Source organism: Cynoglossus semilaevis, chromosome 17, assembly GCF_000523025.1.
Source record: "Cynoglossus semilaevis isolate Cse_v1.0 chromosome 17, Cse_v1.0, whole genome shotgun sequence".
Lineage (NCBI taxonomy): Eukaryota > Metazoa > Chordata > Actinopteri > Pleuronectiformes > Cynoglossidae > Cynoglossus > Cynoglossus semilaevis.
In genome coordinates, this window is record NC_024323.1 from 10,628,942 (window position 1) to 10,655,262 (window position 26,321).

Below are 26,321 nucleotides of genomic sequence, written 5' to 3' on the forward strand. Positions count from 1 at the left end.
ACCCCCAGTTTCCAGATATGAAAGGACAAATGAGACAAAAAAAAGCCACAATGAACTGTGAACAATGAAGTCAGAAACACAATGTGGAGAGAGAACAGAAACAGCATCAGGCGAACCAGGACAACATCCATCATTAGACCAGACTCAGGAACGTCAGGAGGAGATGATGTGTGGACTAAGAAGAAATGAAGAAGCTTGGTGATGAGGAATTTGTCTCCATCATCTTCTAGATGTGTGGATGATGAAGATGATTTAAAGGTACAGAGAAAAGACGGGCGAGTAGCTGCCAATACTTCGGCTTTTTATTCCATCTAAACAGCAGCACAGATGGAAACAGAGGAGTCTGACTGTGAGACTGAAGTTCGAGAGGCAAATATGATGATGATGATGATCATGACGAAGAGTGTAAGACCAAACAGGGTTCTCAGACCCACTGCTGTATCCACACCAACAGTCACATGACTTGTTCATAGAAAACCACTGTTTATTAAGAGCACAGAGATAAATCCGCTGCTCATCCTGTCCCTGCAGATGAACAACTCTCTCCCCCATCGTTTCTCCTCCCGACACGTGTACTTTGATACTTTGACTGTCACCACAAAGACCACAACATTTCTACACCATGACATAAAAGAGATTGAAAAATTCACATTTCAGATAAGGGATGGCGTTCGATCCATTCAGCTCACAGCTGCAGAAAGGGAGTCAAAAAGGCGTTCCTGTTCTCAGCTTCTCAGCTGAGGTTGGCTTTGTCTCTTCTTCTTCTTTTTTTTTTAAAAGAGAGCAGACTATATTTATTATTATTATTATTATTATTATTTACCCCACACGCCCCTCTGTCCTCCACCTACGCTCCTCTTCCCTCAGTGCATCTCTCTTCCTCTCTTCTCCGCCGCGCAGCCTCAGCTACACCGTGCTGCAGCAGCCGCTCTTCTGCTTCTGGGACTCGATGTAGTCATGAATCTGGAACTTGGGTTCGTTGGGCTGCTGTGTGGCTCTGTGCTTCAGCTCCCTGGTGGAGAGACAGAGGGAGGGAGAGAGGGAAAAAAAGGGTGAGGGTTACGCCAAGACAATAGTTTGGTGCGATTGAATACAGACAGGATGAACAAATAAAAAAAATGAATTAGAAGATAGAAATAAAAAAAAAGCAAAGAGAGGGTGGGGGGGCATCAACCGCAGCTGAGATTTAATCAAAATTCTTTGTGAATCATTGTGTTTGTGTTTATACTGCACTTAAAATACTCATCACACGCAGACAGAACATCAACCACATTATTTTCCTCTTCCTCCGACCCGGGAACACGCTGCGCAAGTGCATTAATCCTGCTCTCATTTCCCGCCATTCAATCAGAAATGTGTTTTCACGCAGCAGTCACTCACAGATGAAAATTACAGTCAGTGGTTTGAGATCCTTTGAAAACATACATGTAGCATAAAATCGGAAGTTTTAACAAGTCAGACCGACACATTAAAAAATAGCAAACAATTTCTAGCATTTAGGGGGAGGGGGGTCAAACTCCTGGTCCGGGGACCACTTCAGGCAAACCCCTCGTATTGATGTTGATTGTCCTGATGGCACAAAATTAAAATATTGTCTAAGAAGGCCTAATAAAATGAGTTTAAGGATCACTCTGGGCCTTAGCTCACCTTTTGTCCACATATTCAAAATCCTTCTAGCTGTGACTTTTGTTTTCCACTAACTCACTAGGAGATGTATTTGAACTCAGTGTTTTTATCTTGACATTTTCAAAGTCCTTTTAGATGTGTTTTGGTCTTCAATCACTCCATGGGGACTATATCCTTCTCCGGAAGCTTAAGCTGCCTTCCTGTTTCCTATCGCTATGCTAACATCGACATTACATGTGTAATAATTAATGCAGAGAACCATTAGAACACCAAGACTCACTTTGCTACAGCGAGAAAGGCCAGCTCCACATTGACTCCGGTCTTTGCGCTCGTCTCCATGAAAGGAACGCCGTAGTCCTGCAAGGAGGAAGAGACCATTAGTGGAGAAAGTGAAGTGAAGCCTCCAACTGAACACACTGAGCATCATCACATGGAGCCGTCGTATGACATATCACCTTGGCCAACCTCTGCCCTTCCTCTGTCTTCACCACTCTCTCCGCGGCCATGTCTGACTGTGAGGCAGCAGGAAGTGTGTGGGGAAAGAGAAAACGAGTCACAGGTCACACACACACACACACACACAGCATGTTATTAGTTACAGTGATGCACCGTCATGTCGCTCCCTCCACCTCATCTCATCTGACTGCTGAGGCACAGCTCCTCTGGACTGATGACATGTCACCAAGTCCACCTCCAGCAGAAACGCAACGCTCTCACTGACTGATGCCACCAGGCCTGCTGCTGCCCCTACAGCAAATGATCTGAACTACTACTGCTGCTGCTGCTGCTGCTGCTGCTGCTCAAAGTGACATCTGTGGCCCAGGAGAAGGGTGACTCCTCTCTGAACCACCAGAGGGAGCTTTGAGATGAATTAACAATGACTGCTGCTTGCAATGAGACATACAAATTTTCACCCTTCATCATGAGCAGCATGGAAAAAGAAAATGGAGTAGACATGTAAACAAGGTGGGTCTTAAATCCATGTGGTGATCATTTGTTATTTAAATTTTTTTTTTTTTGGTACGACGGACTGTATGAATTGTAGCTGTGACTCAGATGCAGTCATGTGTAATTTCCAAACTACTCATTACATGAATATTTAAATCAATCAGACACAGCCGTGTCGAGGATGGGCTTCAAAATTCAGACTTCACGTTCATGCATGTGCTATTGCACAGCGCAGGCATTTTTTTTTTTTTTTGCCTTTAAAGCGTCCTCATGTCTGTCTGAGTGAGATAAGACTGCGTTAAAAATGTGCTAAGGGACCACTTATCCTCCTGATCCTTTTTATGTAACTACGAAAAGGAAGCTTTCGCTCACCTTGTTGCCGAGCAACATGATGACCACATCCTTCTGGGCATATTCATGTATTTCAGTCAGCCAAGCCTGCAAAGTATAAGGAACAAAAAAAGAAAAAGGAGTGAAAATAAAATAAATACCACAGAGTATCAAAGAGTGATTTCTGCCTGCCATGTTGTTCGGTGTGACTTTATTACACTGCCATCCTCTGATCAATCATCGCTCGTCTCCTCCAGACTTTTATTGCTCTTCATTGCTTCACTGGGAATCGTGTTACCAACCAACATGATGATAACATCATGTCAGAGGCCTTTCTGCTACTTTGTATGTAAATATACAGAGTGAAGCACCAAGACATAGAGGGGTTAAAGCAGTGGTTTTCAACCTTGGGGTCGCAACTCCACACGGGTACACCTGGAATTCAAATGGGGTCGCTTGAAATGTTTAAAAAAAAAGGAAATTACTGATTACATTTTTTAACCAATTTTCTTTTTTAATTGTGATTAAAAACAACTGCATTCTTTCACTTTCATGACTATAAATCGAGTTCCAATAAAATGCAGCAAATAAAAATATCTGAGCTGGAGCGTCTTGACTGACGGCTGCGATCATGTGACTGCACCAGTCACAGCTACTTGAGTTCCTTTGTGCACTTATCTGGCATCTGGTGTATATGCAACACCGCATAACAAACACCAAAACTTCCAATAAAGTTTGGAAACCCCCTGGGGTTTAGAGGCAGGAAGTGAAAGTCTTACCCGTATGTTGTCGAATGACTGCTTGCTGGTGATATCGTAGAGCAGAAGCAACGCTGTCAAAACAAAACACAAGATCTGTTCAGCTCACGTTTCTTTGACCCTCATCAGGCTTTAAAACACAACGACAAACCTCTGACAGAGGCTGATCTGTTAAATACAACCTTCACCGTGAGCAGACCACACACACACCCACACACACACCCACACACAAAAAAAGTGAAATATAAAAGAGGAGGTCACCCTGGGCATCTCTGTAGTAGGCGTGCGTTACGCTGCGGAATCTCTCTTGGCCGGCTGTATCCCAGATCTGCACAAATAAAAAAGAACAACTTTGATAAATAAACTCTAGTTCATGTGGGAGATCTGACCATCGTCCACAAACATGTTTTTTTTTTTTTTTTAGTGTTTTTACCTGGAGTTTGACTTTGAGATTGTCCACATCCACCACTTTATTCTGCAACAGAAAAGAAAGATAAGTCAGACTACAGGAGGAGAAGCTCTGGGCACAGGGATGAATGACAAACATCTCAGCAGAGCACAAAGCCGCAGCGTGAGGCCAAAAACAGAGAACAACCCAAAGTGGTTTTGAATGCTGGCAGAAAAAGCAATTTGCAACGCCTACCTAACAACAAGGTCCTGAGATTAGACTTAATTACACAAATGTGTGAAAGACAGCTGGCAGCATAAACACAGACTCCACCGTTCATGTCCTGTAGCCCCTGCGTGGCCTCTGATTTCCAGTGAAAAATATTGGCGTAAAACCGCAGCGAAAGAGATGAAGCGTGGTGACGGTTACACACAATGAATTTCCTGATGGCATTAGTCAGGATAATTAGAAGTAAAGTGGAAATTACAGTCGTGCTGGAATGTTCTATTAAACACCCAGGAACATATTTACTGGCTTCTCTCATAAATAATTGATCAACTTTACACTGCCGGCAAAGTGTAGCAATTTTTTCACAGTGCCATTTGGAGGAAAAAAGACGACAGTTGGTGTCAGAGGATCACAGCTGCAGGCGACACAGGGAACTTTACTTGGTGGATTCAAGAACATGAAAAAAACAAGGAATTGCAAATGAAGGGATATGAACAAATGTACTGCAGCCAAAACACAAGAAAACTGAAATGTAAAGCTAGGAGAAGTGCTGGAAAATTCACATGGATAGGTTTTGTACAGCCACTAAAAATATACAAGTTTATTTAACAGGCATCTTTTCTAATTAGCGTATTTTCTGGATTATAGGTTGCTCTGGTGTATAACTCACCAGTGCCCTCTAGGGGCTGTCAGTGTGAAAATAACAAACATGTGAAATGATATATTCTAATATATAAGTCGCACCTGAGAGTGTGAAGTCGCAAACACAGCATGTTTAAGACGTTCAGATTAATTTGTCAAATGTTATAAAGGTATCTTGGTTCAACATGAGTTAATTGAAATCTCTTGACATTTTTGAGATAATCTAAGCAACTTGTTGTACACTTACCTATATATATTCTAGTTATTTTTCCTGCCAGCTTTTACTGCTTACGAGCCTAAATTTAAGTTGTTTTTTGTCTTATTTTTTTGACAGAAAAGTTCTTACATGACCTGCTAATTAACTTTTACCCTGACACATCAGGTCTGAGAGGGAGGGAGTGTGAATACAGCAAATGCAGCACTTCCTCCGCCTCTCCATAACTTCAGGTAATCACAAACACAGGCCCTGCCTATTGTTAGAAAGCACAAACACTGACAAAGGAAATTCAGATGGAGCAACACGGCGACAAAGGCGACTTTAGCGATGTGTAACGCCATCACTGGCAGCCGCAGCCGCCACCTGCTGAATCCTCTGCATCCTTGGCAAAATGGACATGGTTCAACCCCTGCATTAGTTGCCATGGCTTTCCATCCACCCCCCCCTGCACCCGCAATTATGACGTGAGAGGAGCCTGCACGCTGAGTAACTGCTACAAGGAAGCAATGCCGAAAATAGATCAGCCACGTAGCAGGCTGCCACAATAGCCAGCCTGCCTTCCTGCCTGTGTTTGCAGAAGACAACCTCAGTTCATTGACTCCATCCTTTTCTTTTGCCGTGCAGGAGCTTCTTCCCTCCTTAATCAGGAGGTGAGGAGACAAAAGGCCCACTGACGTCCTCTGTTCTGTACAAGCAGACATTTAATCCAGCAGAAACGCGCACGTGAATGAGTGCGGGGATAAATGGGTCAGTTCCCTTTGTAAAGTGTTTTTTATGAATGGGCGCTAACCTGTTGCTCTTAGCATGAATGGCAGCAGAGAGAAAAGGAATCTGCCTCTCAGTGAACACCCTGTTGTTTCTGCCGTGCGTCTGCACCGCTGTGTAAAGATGACTATACGGCAGGACACCAAATTTCCTCTTCAAACCTCTTGAGTCGCTGCTAATGCTAGTGTTTTGCTTGGAAGCTTGGTGAAGAGCGACAGGCGGACCATTCATTCTCAACGGCATATTATGATGTTCATCGTCAGTGGAGAGAACACAGTGTGACTGTCTGAGGTGTGTGTGTGTGTGTGTGTGTGTGTGTGTGTGTGTCAGCACTGTGACTCCTCCAGGATCTAGTTGAGCTGCAGCCAATCTTTCCAGAAGACGGGGACGTGGGCAGACATCTGCCGTGACATTTATGAAGCTGTCCACAGTGCCTCGCAGCACAAGTGGTCTGTGAACTTGACTTGCTGGGTGCGAGGATTTGTGCATTTGGTGCCATCATCCCACAGTGATGAAGTGTTCGGTGAGGAAAATAAGGTGATAATTGGCCAGATGTCACTCACACTGGCGACCTTGCTGGATTTGTATACCGCTTTTTAACAACTAAGAAGGAATAGCAACAAAAGTAAACCATTACAGCAGCAGTTTGCAAACACTGAAGACTTAAGTCTAGATTTTCACTCTCATTTGCTTTCCACTAGCAGGCATTTTGATTAAAGTCTAAATTAGCAAAAACCAGAATTATAAATGTTTTTGTTTTTTTTTCTCGCCAAACCATCAATGTAAAAGTGGGTTATAGTATGAAACAAGAGAGGCTCATATTAGAAGTTACAAGCTGGCACGAGCACTTTGTTTTCTGCTGCTAAGTGCGAGTACATTAGTTGCATCAGAATGACCGTACGACCCAGAGCGGGAGTGGCGAGCTCGTTCTCCTCGTGGTCAGTGTGAAGCTGACGTGACTTCAACAATAATGCAGAGGGCTTGCAAAACACTTGTGGTGCACGATGTGGTGCAATGCGCAGGAAACAGCACGGTGGTTTTTTTTTTAGTGTTGCAGCAACAATCAAAATCATCATTAGCTGCTGTTTGTTCGTCTACGTGTGAGAATTTCTCAAATGTTCAGCATTAGAAAAATGAGGGTTTTCTAATCATTTTAGAGCAGAGCTGGGCAAACTACGGCCCGTGGGCCAGAAATGGACAGTGACATTTGAACCTGAGGTATCTACTTACCTATGTTAATGAGGCTTTAGAGTAAAAGCTCAGTTAAAGAGTACCTTGTGTAGGATTTAGCAACCTCTAGTGGTAAAGTTAAAATTATGGGATTGATTATGCCTCCTCAAATTAATTGAATTGTTTTCCAAAAAATGCACAATATAATAATAATATAACAGCAAAGAAATTTTAGATAATAGATCGTACCTAGGGCTACGCGGTGGAAGGGTGGTTAGCACCCTTGCCTTACAATAGGGAAATCTCTAGTGGTAGATAAAATAGTCAGGAGACCAAAAACTGCACTTTCAAAACCAGGTAGCAAACTCCTGGCCCAGGGGCCACCTCTGGCCCACAAACCCTGCCCATCTGGTCCACAAATAAATGTCAATAGCAATTTAATTTTCACCTTGATGTAATTATTTTTTGAATTTATTTTCAATTGTTTTGTGTTTTCATTCATTAAAACTCGATTTTGTACTTTAAGCTATAGTATTACTTTTTCTTTGTAGACCCCCAAAAACGACAGAGCAGTAGACGATGAATAAATACATCCAAACCACACACCACTATTTGAGAAACACGGCATCAAGTCTCACCCTAAAGTCTATTCCCACGGTGGCTATAAAGTTTCCTCCCAGAAAGGCTCCATCTTTAAAGCGCACCAGGATGCACGTCTTCCCCACGGCCGAGTCTCCGAGCAGCATCACCTGCAGCACAGCCACCGGCAGAGAGAGGGACAACAGGTTACACAAACATGCAGACGGGATTGAACCCTCCTCCCACGGCGGGCCCATAAAGTGAGGGCCGGGCCACATAAATTATACTGCAGTCATGTGGGGGATTTCACAGGAGGAAACACGAGACCGTCCCGTTGATGGTGCTGCTGCACAACAAGCCTTCATTTGATGTGACAAAGGTGTTGAGGAAAAATGCTGCCGCTCTACATTTGGTGCTGACGGAGTCATGTGACACGCTGCCAACCCTGGGCTGACCGAGAGGCTGATCAACATGTTTGTGACCAACTCAACTCATGCTGCCCTTTCAGCCAGCATCCATTTTCAAAAAAAAATAAAAAATTAAATAATCATCAAGATAATTACAACAACAGAATGTGCAATTACACAATCCACCCAACATGTGGTGCTGCTGGTTGGACAGTGAATCATTGATGGCACAGACGGAGCCCAATTAAAGGTCAAGTCCAACTTTTGCTTTCTGAAACTGCTTGCAGGTTTGCCAGGGCAGCGTCTATAAATATTCCATGACAGGGTGTGTGTTGGGAGCAACAGGTTCCTACACCCTCAGCAAATATTTACATCAGAACAAAAAAGGGTGGACAGAGTATTGAGAGGAGATTTAAAGGCTCAGAGAGAGAGAGAGAGAGAGAGAGAGAGAGACTGTGGAGTGATGCAGATTAAAGCTGCAGGTGGATGAAGGTCTGTCAGAGTCGGACCTGTTTAACACATGAAGCCGCATCAGCTGATCGTTTCCTGAACACATTCACTCAGATGTGGACTCTGTACTGTGGCTCCATGCCGCATGTACACCCACTTGTTTCTGTTGCAGATTCTAAACACCTGTTCCACCTCGCAGAATAAGAGCAAGAGAGCCCACAAAACCCACAAAAAATTTAAAAAAAAAAAAAAACCCAAATCATGAGGAATATACACACCTTGAAGGCAATATCATAGTACTCGTTAATAGAAGCGCATCGCTCCAAGACGTATTTTGACGTTCCGTTTTTGGTCTGCTTGTCCGTCAACGATGCCTTTCTTGTGGACATCGCAATCGCCAAGGAAAGTGTGCCAGAGCCGCCGGAGCTCAGTCTGCTCTCAGGGATGTTGCTGGTGTCCGGGAGAAAACACACGCACGGTGTGTGTGTGTGTGTGTGAACGAGTGTGTGTGTGTGTGTGTGTGTGATAGTGGGAATAAGATCTCCTCCGGTCACTCGGTGCCAGTCTCCTCCAGCCTCCAGCTCCGCTGCGCTGCTCGCATAACTGCGCTCAGACGTGGAGGTAAAACGATGACGGAGCGACTGAAGAGCAAAACAACAACAACAACAACAAGAGCAACAACGACAACAACAACAACAGCAGCAGCTTAAATCAGACTGTCACAGACGGAAACGGAGACCAGAAGTTGAAGAACTTCCAGAGGCGTGTCTGTTAGAGTCTGTTAGTGTGTGTGTGTGGCTGTGCGCGTGCGTGCGTGTGTGAGTCTTTATCCAGCAACAGCCAGTCACTCAGAGGAGCTGTGGTGACAAACAGGCGGAAACATCTCTGTGCTTTCGCTGCGTCCTGGCGTGGGCAGATGATTAGCTGCGAGTGCGCGTGTGTGTGTGTGTGCGTGCGTGCGTGGACGTCAACAGACTAACACACTTGGCTGCAACACCACTCAGTCTAATCAATGTCTGTTTATCTCTGCGAGACTCTCACCGTCCTCCAACGTCGCCGTCCGCGGCTGAGAACTCGCACATCTGCCACAGGTGGTGACGGGTCACGGAAGGGGTCAGAGACGAGGGGCGCACAGACTGTTCTCAACAATGTCCGCTTTTTACGGTTTATCATCCATCAGAATAATGTCTGAGTCTTAAACCTGGATCCAAGTCTTAAGTTTCTTTCTTTTCTTTTCTTTCTTTTTTTTTTTTTTTTGTAACAACGACGAACAGACGCAGGTTTTGTAAGATCAGCAGTCAGGTGTATGATTAACCAATGATACCACAGAGTCAATAAAAGAAGCACAACAGCTGTGTTTGAGACTCGTGGGTGAAAATCAACCAAACTCTGCTGAGAAGCTGTTGGAAGGAAATAGAGACAAAGGTTTGATATGAAACTGAGCACAACAACAAGACACAAGGTGGCGTCCTCCATCAGCGAGGTCTCTCCTACAGACAGAGACTCACACATTTAGGATAAGACACTAAAACACGTCATGCTATGACCAGGCTATGACCACTGATCACACCTGATTATCTGCCCACGTTTTGGTCCCCAGACCTCAGCATGAGAACCAATCTATCATCTTATTGATGAAATAGTCGAAGCCGACTGAACTACATATCTGATTGATTCTCGATGCATTCATTAGATTTCTACAACAAGAGGAAGTGCTGCAGAAAAAGTCACGAGCTGTAAATGACCCTGGGTCACTGTCGTGTCAACGTCCTGACGTTGTTGCTTCAAATCAGCAAGAAAATGACAGATGAATGCCCCCTCATGTCCCTGAAAAATGTTTTGTTTGTTTGTTTTTTTGCAGTAGAAAATGAATGAATGAATGAATGAATCATCTTTGCATCATTTTGACTAATTCCTACTGCATGTCCTGTGTGCAGGGCACAATCTAATTATGCAAAACGTTCTATTCTTGTGAAGAACAGATGATGTCATATTTCAACTCCTCCCCCAGGTCCTTTATTTAATCATCATGTCAGGTTTAAAAATATTATCTCAAATACTCAATTTACCACTTGAGTTTAAAAAGAAAAAAAAAACTCCTATCTTTTTCCTGCAGTGTTTGTCTCCCCCCAGTGGTCAAGTCAGTGCCCTGTTCCCGCTCAGGTGACTGACAGGCCTAATAATGACACAGTTATGGATGATTTGTGTTCTATAAATGACAATTAATCTCATATTTAGACCTCTGCGGGGGTCGGGGGCGGAGTGGAGGGGGGGTTAATGTCAGACAGACGTTTATTTGTGAACAGACGCCTCTGATTGTGGGCCGGGCAACGTGACGGATTTCAGACGTACAACAGGGTTGAGTCAGTTTCATCAGCTGTCAGTGACAAACACACAGCCTCACACATGTGCCATGTTACCGTGTCTGCCTTTTCCAGCCTCCACTGCTACAGAGAATGAGCCAGAGGGGGAAAAAAATCATCTCAGACTGAAACAGGAGGTTTGTTGAAAATAGCCAAAAATATTCCTGTCAACTGAAAACAAACAAACCAGTTTTCCTGAAACAGCACAGTCACTGGAGCATGATCATGACTGCCTTATGAACAGCAGGCAGGCATCAATGTCTCAGTTCATTTTCAGGTGCTGACTTAAACCTAAATTTAAAATAAATCCATCTGCCGTATTAGGTTTTCTTTTTTCTTTTTTTTAAACCTCAAATCAAACGCACTCATGCAAAAGCACTTGATGCAAAACAGCAAAGCCGATTTTCTACCCTCTCAAACTTGTGCCTCTCTTTTGCTTCTCTGGCAGCGGAGACACGGAGCTGAAGTTGTCACTGTCACAGCAGAGGAAATATTGCTCTAAATGAGCCATACATCATTTCCACTTGTCTCCATTTTCCTTTGCCTGCCACAAAGGATAAGACACCCCCCCCCTCCCCCCTCCTCTTCCATTCCTGAGTGTCACAAAGCAGAAAATCATCCTTATTTAAAGCTGCTTTGTTTGGAACGTGCAGCAGCAAACAGCCTGCTGCCATGACAGTCATTAGTGGAGCTGAGTGTACTGTGATTAAATCATAGCAGCAGCAGCGTCGGTGAAGACAATGTCTCTGTATCACACACACACACACACCCACACACACTCTTCAAACGGACATAATGCATTCTCTGGTCACTTACATTAACTATCATAATCCTAATCCTAATCCGTACCTTCACTGTAACCTGACACTAATTCTAATCCTAATTTCAAAACGAAATCTTTGACCTCAAAAGTGGTGACCGGCAAAACGTCCAGATGGACACAGTGTCCCCACAACAATAGTACTTTCCAAAATGAGGTCCCTACAAGTATAACTACACCAGGAACACACACACACACACACACACACACACATACACGTATATAGTGTTAAGGATCACCATGAATACAGTGAGAAGATGCACTAACCCTCACTGGAGAACTCCCCCACTGATTCATGCTGCTGACACAAACTCTGCTGAGCTGATGGAAACACACACTCACACACACTCGCACACACTCACACACACACTCAGGTTGTGGACTCACCGTGAAGCCGATGCCGATGGTAGAAGCAAAGGACCCCAAAGTGAGCTTGCCCTGGTCGTACTGCACCAGCAGGGAGGTCTTTGCCACGCCACCGTCTCCCACCAGAATTGTCTGCAAGGAGTCAAAGAGAGAGTAATGTTGAGGGCAATTACCCAGAGTCCTTTGCTCCTCACCTGAGGCACACCTCGTGGACTCGTGTTTGGTGATGGGTTTTCGAACCTTTCTGCAGGTTTTAGACTTAGTTTAAACTTATATTTCACAAAAACAGGAAAACAAAACACCCAAATGTCCAGAGGTGCTGAGGTCACCATCCATGACCTGAGGGTGGACGTGGACATTACCCAGGACAGTTAGACATGTTTTGAAGGACAGTTTTTAGTAGGACTGAAAACATTAATTCTATTGTTCATTAATTCCGACATCTTTCTCCTACATCAGGTCTCCTGGCCAGGCGCCTCCTCAGGACAGATCTGCAACACTGCTGCATGTCTACACCAGTCCACCCTGTCCCTGCACTTCGTCTCTTGGGAACCAGGGGGGGTGGGTGGAGGGGTGAGGGGATGGAGGGTCCAGCGTGGAGCTTCCTGGCAGCAGATTTTTACTTTTCATTTTTTAAATATGTCATCCTTCACCCCCCTCCTCCTCCTCATCCTCCTCCGCACTTTCCTCCTCTTACCTTTTTCCTTCTCCCAGTCAGCTCTTCTTATCTGCAGTTTCAAAGTGCCCACATATGGTGCAGCACTAACAGCATGAAGCTCTCTGCAGAGAACCACAATACGTTCGCTGTAATCAATGAAATGCCCAAGTTCTGCACATTCAGCTCCACCACCAGTCTGAGCAGGAGAACAGATTGAAAACAGGAATCCTACAGTGAGGATTTTTTTTTACCCCCATGTGACTGTTTGCATAGCTGTCCTTGAAGATTCACACATTTTACAGCACACATGCCAAGTGGTAGCATCTTTGAAATAGAGCAAATACAGATTACTTTCATTAAACAGACTGGCCTTTTGAAGTGTATGTTTTTACATAATCTTACATGTGATGCAGTTGTTCCACTGTGGAAGAGGAAACATAGTCTCTGAGATAAGTGTTTGCCAAGCAGGGTGTAAGAGGGGGCTTAGAGGGAGAGGAGCACTAACACTAACACAGCATCAGTGATGAAGACCAGAGAGGAGCTGTTGTGTGCATGAGTCACTGCGTGAAGAGGAAGCTGTGCAGTGTTTAGCAGTGTAATCAGCGTATTACTATTTCATGCCATCCTACAGTGAGGATCATGTTGGCATCAAATCTTCATGTTGGCATGTGAGCGCTCTGAGGACTAAAGCTGTTGGAGGAGAGAGAGGCAGCATCATCACAGGGTTAGTTTATCTGCAGGAAACACACGGAAACTCACCGGTGAATGTCTGACTCTCTCTCTGTGTGTGTGACAGGAAGGGAGTGATGTCTGTAGATTCACCATAAAACCCCTGAGTTATTTCCTTTAAAATATGATAAAGAAAAAAACAAGTCTTACTAATCCAGTGGTTGTTGATTTTGGAAATTTGTCTACAAGTGTCAGAAGAATCTTTTCTGTAGTTCTTTGTTTTCTTTTTTTTTTTAACAAATGTTAATGTTTTTTTGGTCTACATTAAAGTGTATTTCCACTCTATGTGGAAGATACAACTGTATATATTTTCATTAAATAATTTTACTAAAGAAAAAAAACAAATTGCAATTGTAAATATAACTTACTGACAATTTAAGTTTTTCTTATCACATAAATAAATTGCAAATATAACTTACTGACAATTTAAGTTTACAATATGTTTTTTTTAATGTGTAGAAAAGCCTTAAAATGTATATTCTGGTGCAAACATTCAGAAAAAAGAAAACAAAAAAAATCAAAAGAAGCAGAAAATCTTATTACATAAATAAATGCTGGTAAAATAAATTGAAAAATACCAACCAACTTTTGCAGTTTGTGTAAAACAGGACATTTACCTGATGTGTCCACCTCAGATGGTCCAGAAGAACAGGTCGTCTCCAGCTCTGTTTCCTCCTCTTTTTTTATCTCAGCCCACTGTCGACATGGCATCAAACATTTCCCAGAATCCACTGCTCAGTTTGCTGTAAGGACAAAATCTTTTTCCTCTTTTCCTCATTTCAGGATTCATCTGTTTCCTGGTTTTTATCCTCGACCGTTGGTTACCATCCAACCAAAGAGATGAACATGTACACAACTCATTAATATTATATGAAAGTGTTGTCACAAAAAGGGTTGTAACTTAAAGTATTTATGCCGTAAAAACAGGTTGAGCTTTTTAACAAGACACTGCCATAAACATTTGTTCCATCTGCTTCTCATACATCACCACGTCCAGACGTTTTTAGACATAAACATTTAAAATATAAGACATGACAAAAACTTTATCTAACTGTCCTTTTATTGAGTCACGAGCCAGGACGTCTAGTCTATGAGCTCTTCTAACCGCGTGGATCCACAGGCTAAATTTCCTCACTCTGACAAGAACCACAGCGAAAACTGGATTTCTGCTCTTTATCTATTATTCTCCATAGACTCCTATTCCCAAAAAAATTATAATAATTAAAAAAAACCCAAAATAAGCAAGTTAAAATAAAACAGGAGCTCTACTTGGAAATGACACTGAACATGTGGACTGTCAAACACAATTAAATACATCACAATCAGCAGTTGATGGAGGGCAGATGGCACAGGGATCTCCTGGTAAAATAAAATATACTAATGTGCTGAATTCTCTCTGCTTTGCTTTCCTATCTCTAAAAACCCGGGGCTTCAGTTGAGCTGCTGTTCTGTGCAAGGCCACCTTAACAAAAATCAGACAGTGATGAACCGTTGTAAAAGAACACAACATGAAAGGTGAAAAAAAATAAACCAAAACACAAACAAAAGGGAGAGTCACTTGTCCAGAGGTAAAAAGAAAACACAAACAAAAGGGAGAGTCACTTAGAGGTAAAAAAAATTGCAGTTTTTTTCTTTCAGCTCAGTGAAGGTAGCTGTGATTCTCTCCATTGTGATAAAAAATAAAAATTAAAGGTGTAGTTCACCATATGAAGTTGAAATGACACAGATCTTGTGAGATTTAACTTAAAGTAAAACACTGTAACAACTTAGCTAGCATGACAACTGACAAACCAGACATACAACCAGGTCGAACTAGAAAAGGTCAGATAAAAAAAAAAAATTAAAATACACTAAATTAGCAGCACTGTCACTGTAAACTATTGACACATTTGTCATGGTATTTTCAAATGTTCTGTTAAAACATTTAACAACCAAATTCTTGTCACTTGAATTCTTTCAGGACTACTGGTCATTTCTAATCGGCTGCTAAAGGTGTGCAGCGACACTGCCCTCTGTTTCTCTTTTCTCCTTTACAGTTAGTTGGAACATGTCTGGCTTTTTTTTACAGTGGCAAACAAAAGTCAGAAGGTGGCAGTAATGACCTTTTGAGTGCATTGAACTGCTTGTAAACATGGAGAAAATAGAGTGCTGGGGCAAGGGTCAGGATCATCTTAACTTGTTCATTATCAATAGTCTATAAAAAAATATTATTGTGTCACGGACCGTAGTTATAATAACTGAGGTAAAAATGTGGCTGTAAAGCAGTTAATGTACCAACATGGAGCCTCATTAAAGTTTTACTGCACCATTACCCCAGCTGTTTCTTCAGGGCAGTTCATTTTTTTTTAATCCAGTGGATAATCACTGGTCTCCAAAGACAATTCATCACATGTTAAAAAAACGGTTTTGGTTCAACAATATTGTCAACAGCCCAGGGGAACATGGGCATCTGTATTATGACAGATTTAGGATGACATCCTTAAATGTTTAAAAAATATTCCATGGAAAATTCATATTAAAGTAAATTGAAGGATTTAGATGACGAGGCACTTCTATAAAAACAGAGTGGCATCTTTAGCAAAAGCAGACACTGAAGAAGTATAGCACTTTGATTGCTGACTAAGCCGGTAAACAAATTTCAACATAAAAAAAAAATCATCGTTAACAGAACATTAAGATGTAAAACCTAATTCTACTCTGTTTCTTTTCCTATTTTCAACTAAGTTTGTTACAGTCTAAACAAGTACTGATGAGTCTGTGACAAAGATGCAAGTATATCGTGACAGGATGAGGGCTTAATCCTAACCTTTGAACTTTGAACTCCTGCTCCTCACACTGTAACAGCTCTGTAACCTCACGGTCCTACAGTAAAGTGCACTTCATCCTGCAGCGTCCACAGTAATGCTTCAAAATAAGCACAATAACGTGATGCAGAGGTTCCACTCTCCCTTTGAAATGAAGATAGAAGCACGGCGATGTGAGGAGCATGTCGTCGAACGAGTTTAAAAAGAATTCCTTAAAAAAAAAAATCTTATTTTAGTTTCCACCTGACTGTAAACCATGTGCTAAAATTATAACAAAAACAAATGGCATTCATGTGATCATTCAGGCAAATTAAACTTTTCTCCGTCTTTTGCGCTCGCGGGCTACTGTGTGCAAATATTTAGCAATCATATCATCTTTGTTTCAGTCTGTAGGACCACCTTACTGAGAATATCCTGACTCCTGGGGACAGGAAGACCCCTCATGGATGTTCATGTGCCCCAGAGCTCCCTGCCAACCCAAAGGCCAACATCCAGCTCACACAGGTTCTCACAGAGTGCAGCTAGTTCTCCTCTGTTTGAGTCAGAGTCTACACTCCTTCCCTCTCTAAAGGCTACCTGATCCGCCCGTCACTTTTGACTGGACCCAGTTCAGATTTGGGGTCTGGGGACAGAGAGCTCCAGGAGGTTTTAGAGCAAAGCTCCAGAGATGGGCAGGAGGAAGTCTGTGTCCCACACATTTTACCCATTGCCCAAAAAGTCCTCACACTGCTGTCCACCCACTTCTCAAGGGACTGACCCACAAGCTGGGAATTGTGGTGGGCCTCCTGCATGGCCGAGTCCTGCGGAGGAAGCTTCAGCATGGAGCTCAGCTGCTGGAGATTCTGCTCCAGGTACATGTTTCCTGGAGGACCAGCGTGCAGCCAGCTGTCCTCACCTGAAATTTACATTCACAGAAGAGAGAATTTGAGAAAGATGTCAAAAAATGTCTCCAAAGAAGGGTGGCACTAATGGCCCTCTCTGGCGACCGTTTAGATCTTGACCTTTTAGCCCAGTGATCTACATCTGCGACTCACCTTTGCGTAACGGCTCCTTATCTCTGAATGTCAGTGGCATGACCAGAAATCGAACCTCCGCCACACGCTCCCATTGCTTCAACACCCTTATGGTCCAGGTTCCGGGCCGCAGTGGGTGCTGTAGAGGTGGTTTGTACTGGGTGTACTCTGCGTCAACATCCACGGTGATGTCGTACGACGCCGCCACCACCAGACCAGGATCGATCCACACGATGGTGGCCGTGAGGTTGGGACCACGAGCCCACTTCTGCACGGCCAGTGGTTCATCCAGGGGACCGATCACTCCACCAAAGTTACGGAAAATTCTTTCCTTAGGATCCCACTCTGTGCCGATCTGACAGTGAGAGAGACAAAAGGTATGACGTCATAATCAGGGAGACAACTTCTTTAGTCTTTGTGTTTAGCTGCAGAACTAAATGTCTGAAAATTATTAATGAAAATTTCAATAAAAAAACCCCTTTCATCAGCAAACTTTCACCTACTTCTAGATTCTTCAGTCTTTCAAACTCTTTCAGGTTCTTCCCGAGCACAAAAGAGGTCTGAGGCACCGCCCACATCTCCAGGGTCTCTCTGACTTTTGACCCCACAGCCTGCACTTCCTGACGCACCAGGTAGCCTTGGAAGTGGTCATCATAGAAATACACGTGTACGGACACAGGGTGTCCGACTGGTTCAAACCTGTAGTGAGAAAATTCCTGATTATATTTCATATATTGGTGCTGGCGTTCAAAATGTTTGTGTGGTTAACAGAAATTTGTGATTTAAAAAAAATGACTGTGATAAGGAAACAGCTTGTTTACCTGCAGGCCTCTAGGTTGTTCTGTGCAGTGACCAGGCTCTTCAGACCAAGGCGGGAGAAGGAAGAGTAGGCAGTGAGAGCGACGTCACTGAGTGACCCCACGCCGTCCAGCTGCTCAAAGAGACTTTCCCAGTAGGCTTTGATGGCCACGGTGCCTGGAGCATACTGACCGTACAGGTGAGTGTCCAGAATATCTATGGCCTCCTGGTTCACTGATGACTCAAATTTACGGGCAAAGAACGTTGGACGGGACAGTTGCTGTAGATGACATGAAACACTGACTTAGCTTTAACTGTCATCAATAACCTAGTGGCTGAATTAGTTTTTATTTGACCACAGGCTCAATTACCTGAATCCTGATGAGGTCTTGTGGTTTGAAGTCATTAGGAGAACAACCGCACCAGTCAACGATGTGCTTGTACTGACACTTACAGCCCAGCTTACGGTTCCAGTTAGTGACACGCAGGTTGTTGTCCACCAGGGAGTCACACATGTGACTGTTCCCCAGCACCGTGTGGAAAAAAGACTGGGGAGGGGACAGGAGGACGAGAGTGAATGACACATGTCCGCAGTTGATCAGGGTACAGTAAAGCACAGGAGCTGAAGGTGGAGTCGAAGAGGTGGTTGAGCACATTCTAATCCACCGATGGTACATTTTAAAAGGTCATGCCGGTGCAGCTCCAGCCAACTACCCACGGAGCCTTTGAACCGCACAGTCAGATAAACGCTAATAAACTCCCCTCTCGTCTCGCTCCACTGCAGCACACTGTGCTTCAAAGCTCAAAGAATTACATTATCTCAGCTGCTAGGTTCTTCTGACCCGACAGCAGAGAACAAGCCTCAGACAGACTTGTGTATCAGAACATCTCCTCCTGCACCGGCAGGAGATAAACGGACCACCCGCGGCAGGCTTACCTCAGCGGGGAGCAGAGCGTAAGAATAGAACTGCTTCAGCCCCGACACCAGATCATCCTGGGAGTTGATGACATATTCCACAAAACGGTGGGTGAGCGCAAACCAATCGGAGCCGCCGGAGACTTCTAGGCCCTCGGGGATACTGCGCTCTCCGAGACGCCACATGTGGTTGTCACATTCGTGGAAGAGACGGTCAAGGCCCTGTTTCTTAATGAACCTTAAAAGGTGGAAGATAAAGAGAATGTTATTGTTCTAACTGAATTGAATCTTCAGACCTGCGGTGTTTGAAACATTCATTCTCACCTGGCATTCTCTCTTCCATGTGACTTGAGGAAGTTCTTATCTCTGTGCTTTGACAGGAACGCCACCAGTTCATCGTTGGTTCTGCAGGACAGAGGTACAGTCAGGAGTGAAAAGAATGCAAGTCTGTTTTTTTTCTAATCCAAATCAAGGAATTCCAAAACAAACGAGACAGGATTGTTAATTAAATTGTTGGGCCTGGAGGTCCTTGAATGACACATAATTTAAAACTTGAAGGCATTTCCATAATTTCTTTTTCTTTTCTGCCTTCACTGAAAGCTTCACACACATTCCAGTAATTTGTTTAAACCTGCGCTTCAAATGCATGTCTAATCCCATATTGACATACATTCCAGCTTCAGTTTTACCTGGAGCAAGTTCACCCCCGCCCCAGCCCTCCCCTCCCCGTTACAGTATGTGTTTGGTATCCTGGCGTTTTTCTGAATCTTCAGTTCAAGGCTGACCAACCTGGTGGGAAAGTCTGTGGCGCTGAGATTGATGAAAAAATCCCATTTCCAGTCCAGCATGGAGAGCAGGTCCTGCATGCTGCGCAGGTAGGCCTTCAGCAGGCTGGCACCGCCCCAGATGGTCACCATCCTCCAGGGTGTAGCTCTCACATTTGGGAACTGTTGGGCAATCTGCAGGACCTCTCGATACATGTAGCCCGACCTCTGCAATTTTGACACACACACACACACAAAAACAAAAGTGGTTACAATAGCGTCACTATGTGTAGCCGAGGAGTCTTCGCCGCTGATCTCACTGGTCACTCAGTCAGAACAGACACAGGAGAAGCTGAGAACTGGAACCGAGCTGGATGTACTGTTCTTCTAACCATTTAGCTAGGAATAAAAAATAAAATAAAAAAAGAGCAAAAACTTGCTCCGACACTGTTTGAATATTCATTTACAGTTAAACTAAATCATTTGTCCTGTTTTTTCTACACAGCTTTTATAGGTTCACCAGCAGGTTAGGCTCAGACGATACATGGAGATTTTATTTAAAGAAGTGCTGAAGTGCTTCACAGACTGTCTACAGATTTATCATGGATATGTGGGTGACCTGATTATGTTGAGAAAAGGAGACCAGCCCTATAGAAAATGGTATTATAGAGACAATTAGAATTACTGTTACACTTGGGGGATAGTGAGCAGCAGTACTTTAAACCTCTCCTGTCTCACTAGTACTACTCTGAAAGCATTAGTTGTCTAGCATGAGTTGTAGATAAAAACATGAAAGATCTGAACCTTCTCACTAGTACTACTCTGAAAGCATTAGTTGTCTAGCATGAGTTGTAGATAAAAACATGAAAGATCTGAACCTACACACAAAAAGTGCAATAAAAAAAAAGAAAACAATTGCAGCAGTAGAAATTTTACAGTCAAGTTCGGTTTAGCCTTTTGTCTAATTTGTAAATTGGTTTTTGTGCCAATTATGTCCATAAAACAGTTCTATTTTCAGTTTAGTTTTACTCAGTGAACTACGATGGATTTCAGATTAGATGTCACGCCCTCTAGCCGCCAAACACAGCTCTGATTGGCTCTGGACCTCATTTGTTAACCTCATTAACCAAATAAGTGCAGATTTATTTTTAACGACGGAACAGGACGACTCCACGGGTCAGACTCCACCCTTTTATACAGTTATTCGTCTTTGGACTTGACTCTTCCAACAGCAGCCATACGCTTGTTCTCTTGCCTTCCAGCTGCAGAATATTCCTCCGCTAAATCCAGCCTCTAAGAATAACCACACTTCTCTGTATCCAGGCTAATCCCCTTTACTATACGGCAAAGCACATGGGACGTATTTAACCCTCCTAACACCACAGGACTTCACTGGCAGAGGCATCAGTGAGTGAAGCGCAGCCGGTGACAAGCAATGACTGATTGAGGCTCTGTACAGTAGACATTAGCAGATTTTTTTTGATACCAAATAATGAATGAACTGTTCCTACCTTGTCTACGTGGATGTAGTAGTAGTGGTCACGGTGGTAAATGGCTTTGATGAGACGCTTCAGCTGCCGCATGGCTCGGCCATGGACCATCAGGACAAAGGCCACCCTGACGGGGTTGTCCACTTTGGACAGACCCATGTCCACATCATCAACAGCCAGAACAGGGTTTGACAGATCTGAACAGAGAGCACGGTGAAATACACAGCTCATTAAAGCCCAGACTGGATGTGAGGGAAAACATAATAACTTGTGAGTGAGTGTGAGTGTTGAAAAAGACTTTGTTCTGAGATTTAAAATAGACTCCAGTGGGCAAGCTAATAACAGGGTTTTGACTGGATAGGAGTGGAGAAAGAATTTAAATTTCATCTTTGTGTCTTTGTGTATTTTTAGTTTCCCTCTAACAAGCTGCCCACACATCGGTGCTGCCAAGTGTGTTTAGTGAAATGTACTGCCAAGTCATAGGAGTGGGTAGAGTGTACTGCTGAAGCACGGGCCCAACATTTAAAAAAAAATCTAATTATCTGATTAGGAATAAATTAACATCTTGGTATACTTCAATAACTGAGATGAACATGGCAGGATGCTGTCGTCTACGGTTGGCCAAACTGGTGGTACTTGGAGAGGAATATATTTTTGGAGGCGGTGTAAAAAGTTTGGTTGTTTTACTTTATGAAAATGTTGACCAATCAATAACACTTTTGTACTTTGAAAACATATTTAAATCTGTATGAAGAGTTTTTTTTTACCAGTTTGAGGGCAGAACTGAGGAAGGACTTGAGGCATGAGCTGACCAGCCTGATGCCGACACACTATGTTGGCGATCTCCTGACGACACTGCTGCGACCCAGCTCGATGGAGGGCGGACAGAGCGTCCTTGCCAGTGATATCACATTTAGGCACAAAGTCACTGCTGGATGATTGATGTGCACCGTCCACACTGCCCGTTTCCCCTGGTGGAGGAGCAGCAGCAGCAGCAGGAAGCCTAGCCCCACCCTCTGCGCCTCCTCGGGTCTCGCTGAAGTTGCGGCTGCTGGATAAGTCATGGGAGAGGACCCCGTCCATTCCAGCCCCCGTCATCCCCCGCTCCTGTGCAGATTTGATCCTGATATTGGGTTTTCCTCCTCTTCGACTGGTGCCTCTCCTGGGTGAACTGGGCGCTGTTCCTCCGGCTCTCTCCAACCTTGCGCTCCATCTTCCTCTGTTCTTTCCTGACAAGGAGTTCTGTTTCTCCCATTGTGCATTGTCTCTTTTGGGGTCTTGGTTGTTGTGGTCTGGCAGTTTAGACCGCCGTGTTTTCTTCTGAGGAGAGAGAGACAGAGAGGGAGGATGAGAATTAGATAGGATTCTTTTTCTATTCTTAAAAAGCATCTTGAGACTGACAGAATGAGTCTTTTAAAATACAAATGATCAGAAGGAGAACAAACACACAAGCCTGGAGGGAAGAGCCACTTCCTAAGAGAAAATGTTCTCCTAACCTCTATGATCTTATCACTTAATTCTGAAAATCACATGTCATTTATTTCAGTAAGGTGGATGTGGTTAAGGCATAACAAAAGTTTGACTGTTACGGTTAAGGCATAACAAAAGTTTGACTGTCACATGAAGTTATTGTCCCTGAAAGAATGAATCCAATTAACCCGTCAAACACATCAAAAAGATGAGGCACGGTTCACACGTCTATTAGAAATTAAATCTGAGTCAGGATTAGTTTGCTGCCAAGAACAAGTAACAAGAAAACATGATATGAAGCACCTCAGAAGTACATAGTATTTTTAAACAACTGCCAAATATTCAAATTAAATAGAAATTTTTGCTTCCGTTTGTGCCACAGAATACTAAGTGACGCACAGTGCAGTGCTTCACATGAATGTATAAAGAACTGGACAGAGATTTCAAATGAACGCAGCATCTTAACAGTCCTACAGGAAGTACACACTATTTTTACTGTATCTTGGCCAAAGCATGTTCAAGCCTGCACCTGACGAAGCAGCAGAGAGTGTGTAGGCATTAAGAGCACATACAGCAGACGAGAGGGAAGAAAAAACCAAACATAATTTCTATAATATGATGGAGCCACATTTCCTAAAGTGTCCCCAATCTGGTGTTTTTAAGTGTGCAGAAAGGAAATTGATTGCTTCATTCAAGCTGGTGTAATGCAGAGAAACACGGAAGCAGGAAGATGAGAATTGGCCTTGTGCTTTACTGAGTAGCTTACTGTACATCTCAATTTAAAGTAGTTCACAGCTAATGGTCAGGAAAAAGCACAGAATCACAGCCCATCATTATCATCCATTCAGTGAAGTGGGCGGGGAGGTCAAAAGGTTTCCCCTGTAATCCAGCTTTCCTTCCATCACAGCTACAATTTCCCCTCTAATAGAATATTATACACTATCCACACTTGTCTCCAGGTGACAGAGATAGCACGCTTCCCAATTCAGGTTTCAGCTTGCCCTTCTGTGGCATTTTCACTCTTGGAACTCAAGAGAGAAAAAGAAACCCTGACTCCAGTTCAGTAAATGGGTCAGATGAACAGTCCAGCACAGGTCACTGTTCACAGGTGCCCAGGAGTATCACAGAAAAAAGTAAGCTCAGGTTAAAGTTGATAGTTTGTGTGGTATGTAAATAAAGCTAGTTAGCTGGTTAGCTGAGAACATCACACCGTGAACAAGCTTGTTTTCTGTGTGATCAAGCAGGAAGCAGAAGGTTTGTACTCTTTAAGTCAGCTGGTTTTTCTATTTTGAAACCAGACAGACAAGACAGGAAATAGAATGCAAAATTATTTGTCCTCAATCCCACAGAACACCCCCTCTAAATCCCTGCCTCTGTCCCAATTTTTACACTTGGTGTTAATATTTGTAGTGTGTGGGCTCAAAACACAGCTAGCTGTTGTTGAATTACTTTGTTATTATACAATTAGATTAACCGCTAATCCAATGACAAAATGCCTTGTAACCTAGATTGCATTTCAGAAAGAGACAGAGCTAACATTGCAGAATGGCACTGTTAGAAATAAATTCCTAGAAAAAAAAGACAGAATAAGTCTTTGGGTGTAAGGGGTAAGTTTTTCTGGATTTTAAAAATTTTAACTAAACATATTTCCAATAACCCCAGGGCATTATTTTTTCTGTATATGTATTGTAAGCCTTGACTGCTCAGATAGCATTAAAAAAATACAAGGATTTAAACCAAAAAATCATTAGAAAAATGTTAAAAAATGAAGTTATAAATTGAGTTAGGATGAGTGTAGTTTCTAAGGAGCGCAAACTGGGTTACTCTCCTGTTCATTAAAGCACTTTAATGGTGCACTGCTGGCTGCTGACGCCTCTGTCCAGTTCTTATACACAGTCTATGAGTCTCAGGAAAGCAGAGTGCATCTTTCTTACTACAGACAGAGTGGACTCAACCGGCTCTTAGGAGCTATGCTGTTATCACAGCACAGCAATAAATATCCAACAGTGTATTGATTTGATGTTGTTCCATTAAGACCAGACACTACAAAAAGTAATTTCCACACAACACAGTAAACAGTGTTTTTTTTTTTGCACAGTTGTGTTAACATAATCCAGCTCACAATGACTTACTGTTTGTTTAAAAGAATCACTTACTGACAGTGTTCCATTAGTGAGGTCCTATTCATACAATCTGTAAGATTAAAGTTTTCCTTTCTGTAAACGCTTGAATGTGTTGTTTCGAAATAGTGGAAACAATAATTAAGGTCCAGGTGCTTACTTCTAAACTTTTAAAAGTGGAAATAGAAAATGGGACTGCCTTTATACATACATCGTTTCAAGACCTTCACAACACTATGACAAATTAAATTAAATTACACACAACGTTAAAAACATTACTTGAACGGATGACTTTATGTGGGCAATATTCGGCTTTTAAATGAGAGGCAGCCAGACTGAATGAAATGTTCAGGACTAGCGCCCCCCTCCTTCCTTACTTCCCTCAGCTGCTAACTTAGCTTCCTTTCCTTTCCACAGTATCATAACACACAGACGGGGCTAAGCTAAGCGCTTTGTGCTGTCATTATCCTCTATCATGTCACTAAAAACGCCAGGGGTCCATGTCTTACCTCAGTCTCGCCTTCCTCGAGACTTCTCAGACTCCATACAACCAGCCCTTGGATCAGAAGAATGGTCAGCGCGGCGGCTATGGCCAGCTTGTAGCGTCGGAGCAGCTTCTGTACTCTGACGCTGGCCACCATCTTTACACTCCGTGTCGACTTCGAGCGCGTACGCGAGACATTCTGAGGTGCGCGCACACGTGGAGTCGCTTCAGGGTTGTCACGGAAACATTGCTTCAAGGGAAGGATTTGACATTTGTTAAAAACTGATGTTGTAGTTTTCCAACCATTTTGATTTACTTGTGATTACATTATCGTGTCCTCCTTTGAAACACCGCCTGGTAACAGGTCTTTTAAAGTATACGATGAGTGAATGTACAAAAACAACTAATGATAATTTCTAATTTTTGATATTGTTGCTTCTAAAACGTGTTCTTTTTAAAACATACATGACCCTTGCAAATTTCAGTTATAGCTAATTTATTTCGCTTTTTCTATATTTGGCTCACAGATTGTTTAATCGGCAAAATTAAGATGTGAAGATACAGTACATTAGTGTCATAACATTAAAGAGCATGGCAGCAAAGTACTGAGAAACAACTTTAAAAAAACACACATTTTAACAAAATCATTTTTATAATGAACCCCAAATAGCTGCATTCTAACATTCCTGTGGGCTGTATGTTATAAAGGAAGACATGTTTTGAATATTGTCCTCAACCATGAATACTAATGTCTCATTTTCCTTCATTGTTTGTATAGAAATGATCTCGGGACGGGATCCCCCTCAGTCTCCAGGGCAACAGGACTCTGAGTCAGGCATTCAGTGTGTTAACCTCCTACTCTGATGCAGTAAATCATGACGGAGGACGCAGCAGTTGACCAAATTCCACTTTTATTATTAATAAAACAAGAACTTTCTGAATGACAAACACAATGTTTTTACCAAAGCAAACACTGCACAAACGTAATAACCCAAGATGTTGCTTATTCCACTACCTA

At 43.0% G+C, this 26,321-nt stretch overlaps 2 protein-coding genes across 2 annotated transcripts; both read right to left on the bottom strand.

Annotated features, from left to right (window-relative positions):
• Positions 1-284: 284 nt before the first annotated feature.
• On the bottom strand, positions 285-9,667 carry LOC103393210 (ras-related protein Rab-37). Its single transcript, XM_008330087.3, has 9 exons — positions 8,787-9,667; positions 7,711-7,821; positions 4,096-4,137; positions 3,924-3,990; positions 3,684-3,736; positions 2,947-3,012; positions 2,082-2,138; positions 1,907-1,983; positions 285-1,012 (listed from the first exon to the last, which is right to left on the bottom strand). Exons 1-9 carry the CDS (start codon positions 8,895-8,897, stop codon positions 907-909), a joined length of 690 nt encoding a protein of 229 aa, XP_008328309.1. The 5' UTR covers positions 8,898-9,667; the 3' UTR covers positions 285-906.
• A 5,553-nt stretch (positions 9,668-15,220) lies between these two features.
• Positions 15,221-26,091, bottom strand: xylt2 (xylosyltransferase II). Its single transcript, XM_008330086.3, has 11 exons — positions 25,329-26,091; positions 21,997-22,549; positions 21,251-21,426; positions 19,765-19,967; positions 19,300-19,380; positions 18,997-19,213; positions 18,431-18,607; positions 18,083-18,339; positions 17,765-17,960; positions 17,283-17,616; positions 15,221-17,143 (listed from the first exon to the last, which is right to left on the bottom strand). The coding sequence occupies exons 1-11, from the start codon at positions 25,458-25,460 to the stop codon at positions 16,821-16,823; spliced, it is 2,649 nt and encodes an 882-aa protein (XP_008328308.1). The 5' UTR covers positions 25,461-26,091; the 3' UTR covers positions 15,221-16,820.
• Between the last annotated feature and the right edge of the window lie 230 nt (positions 26,092-26,321).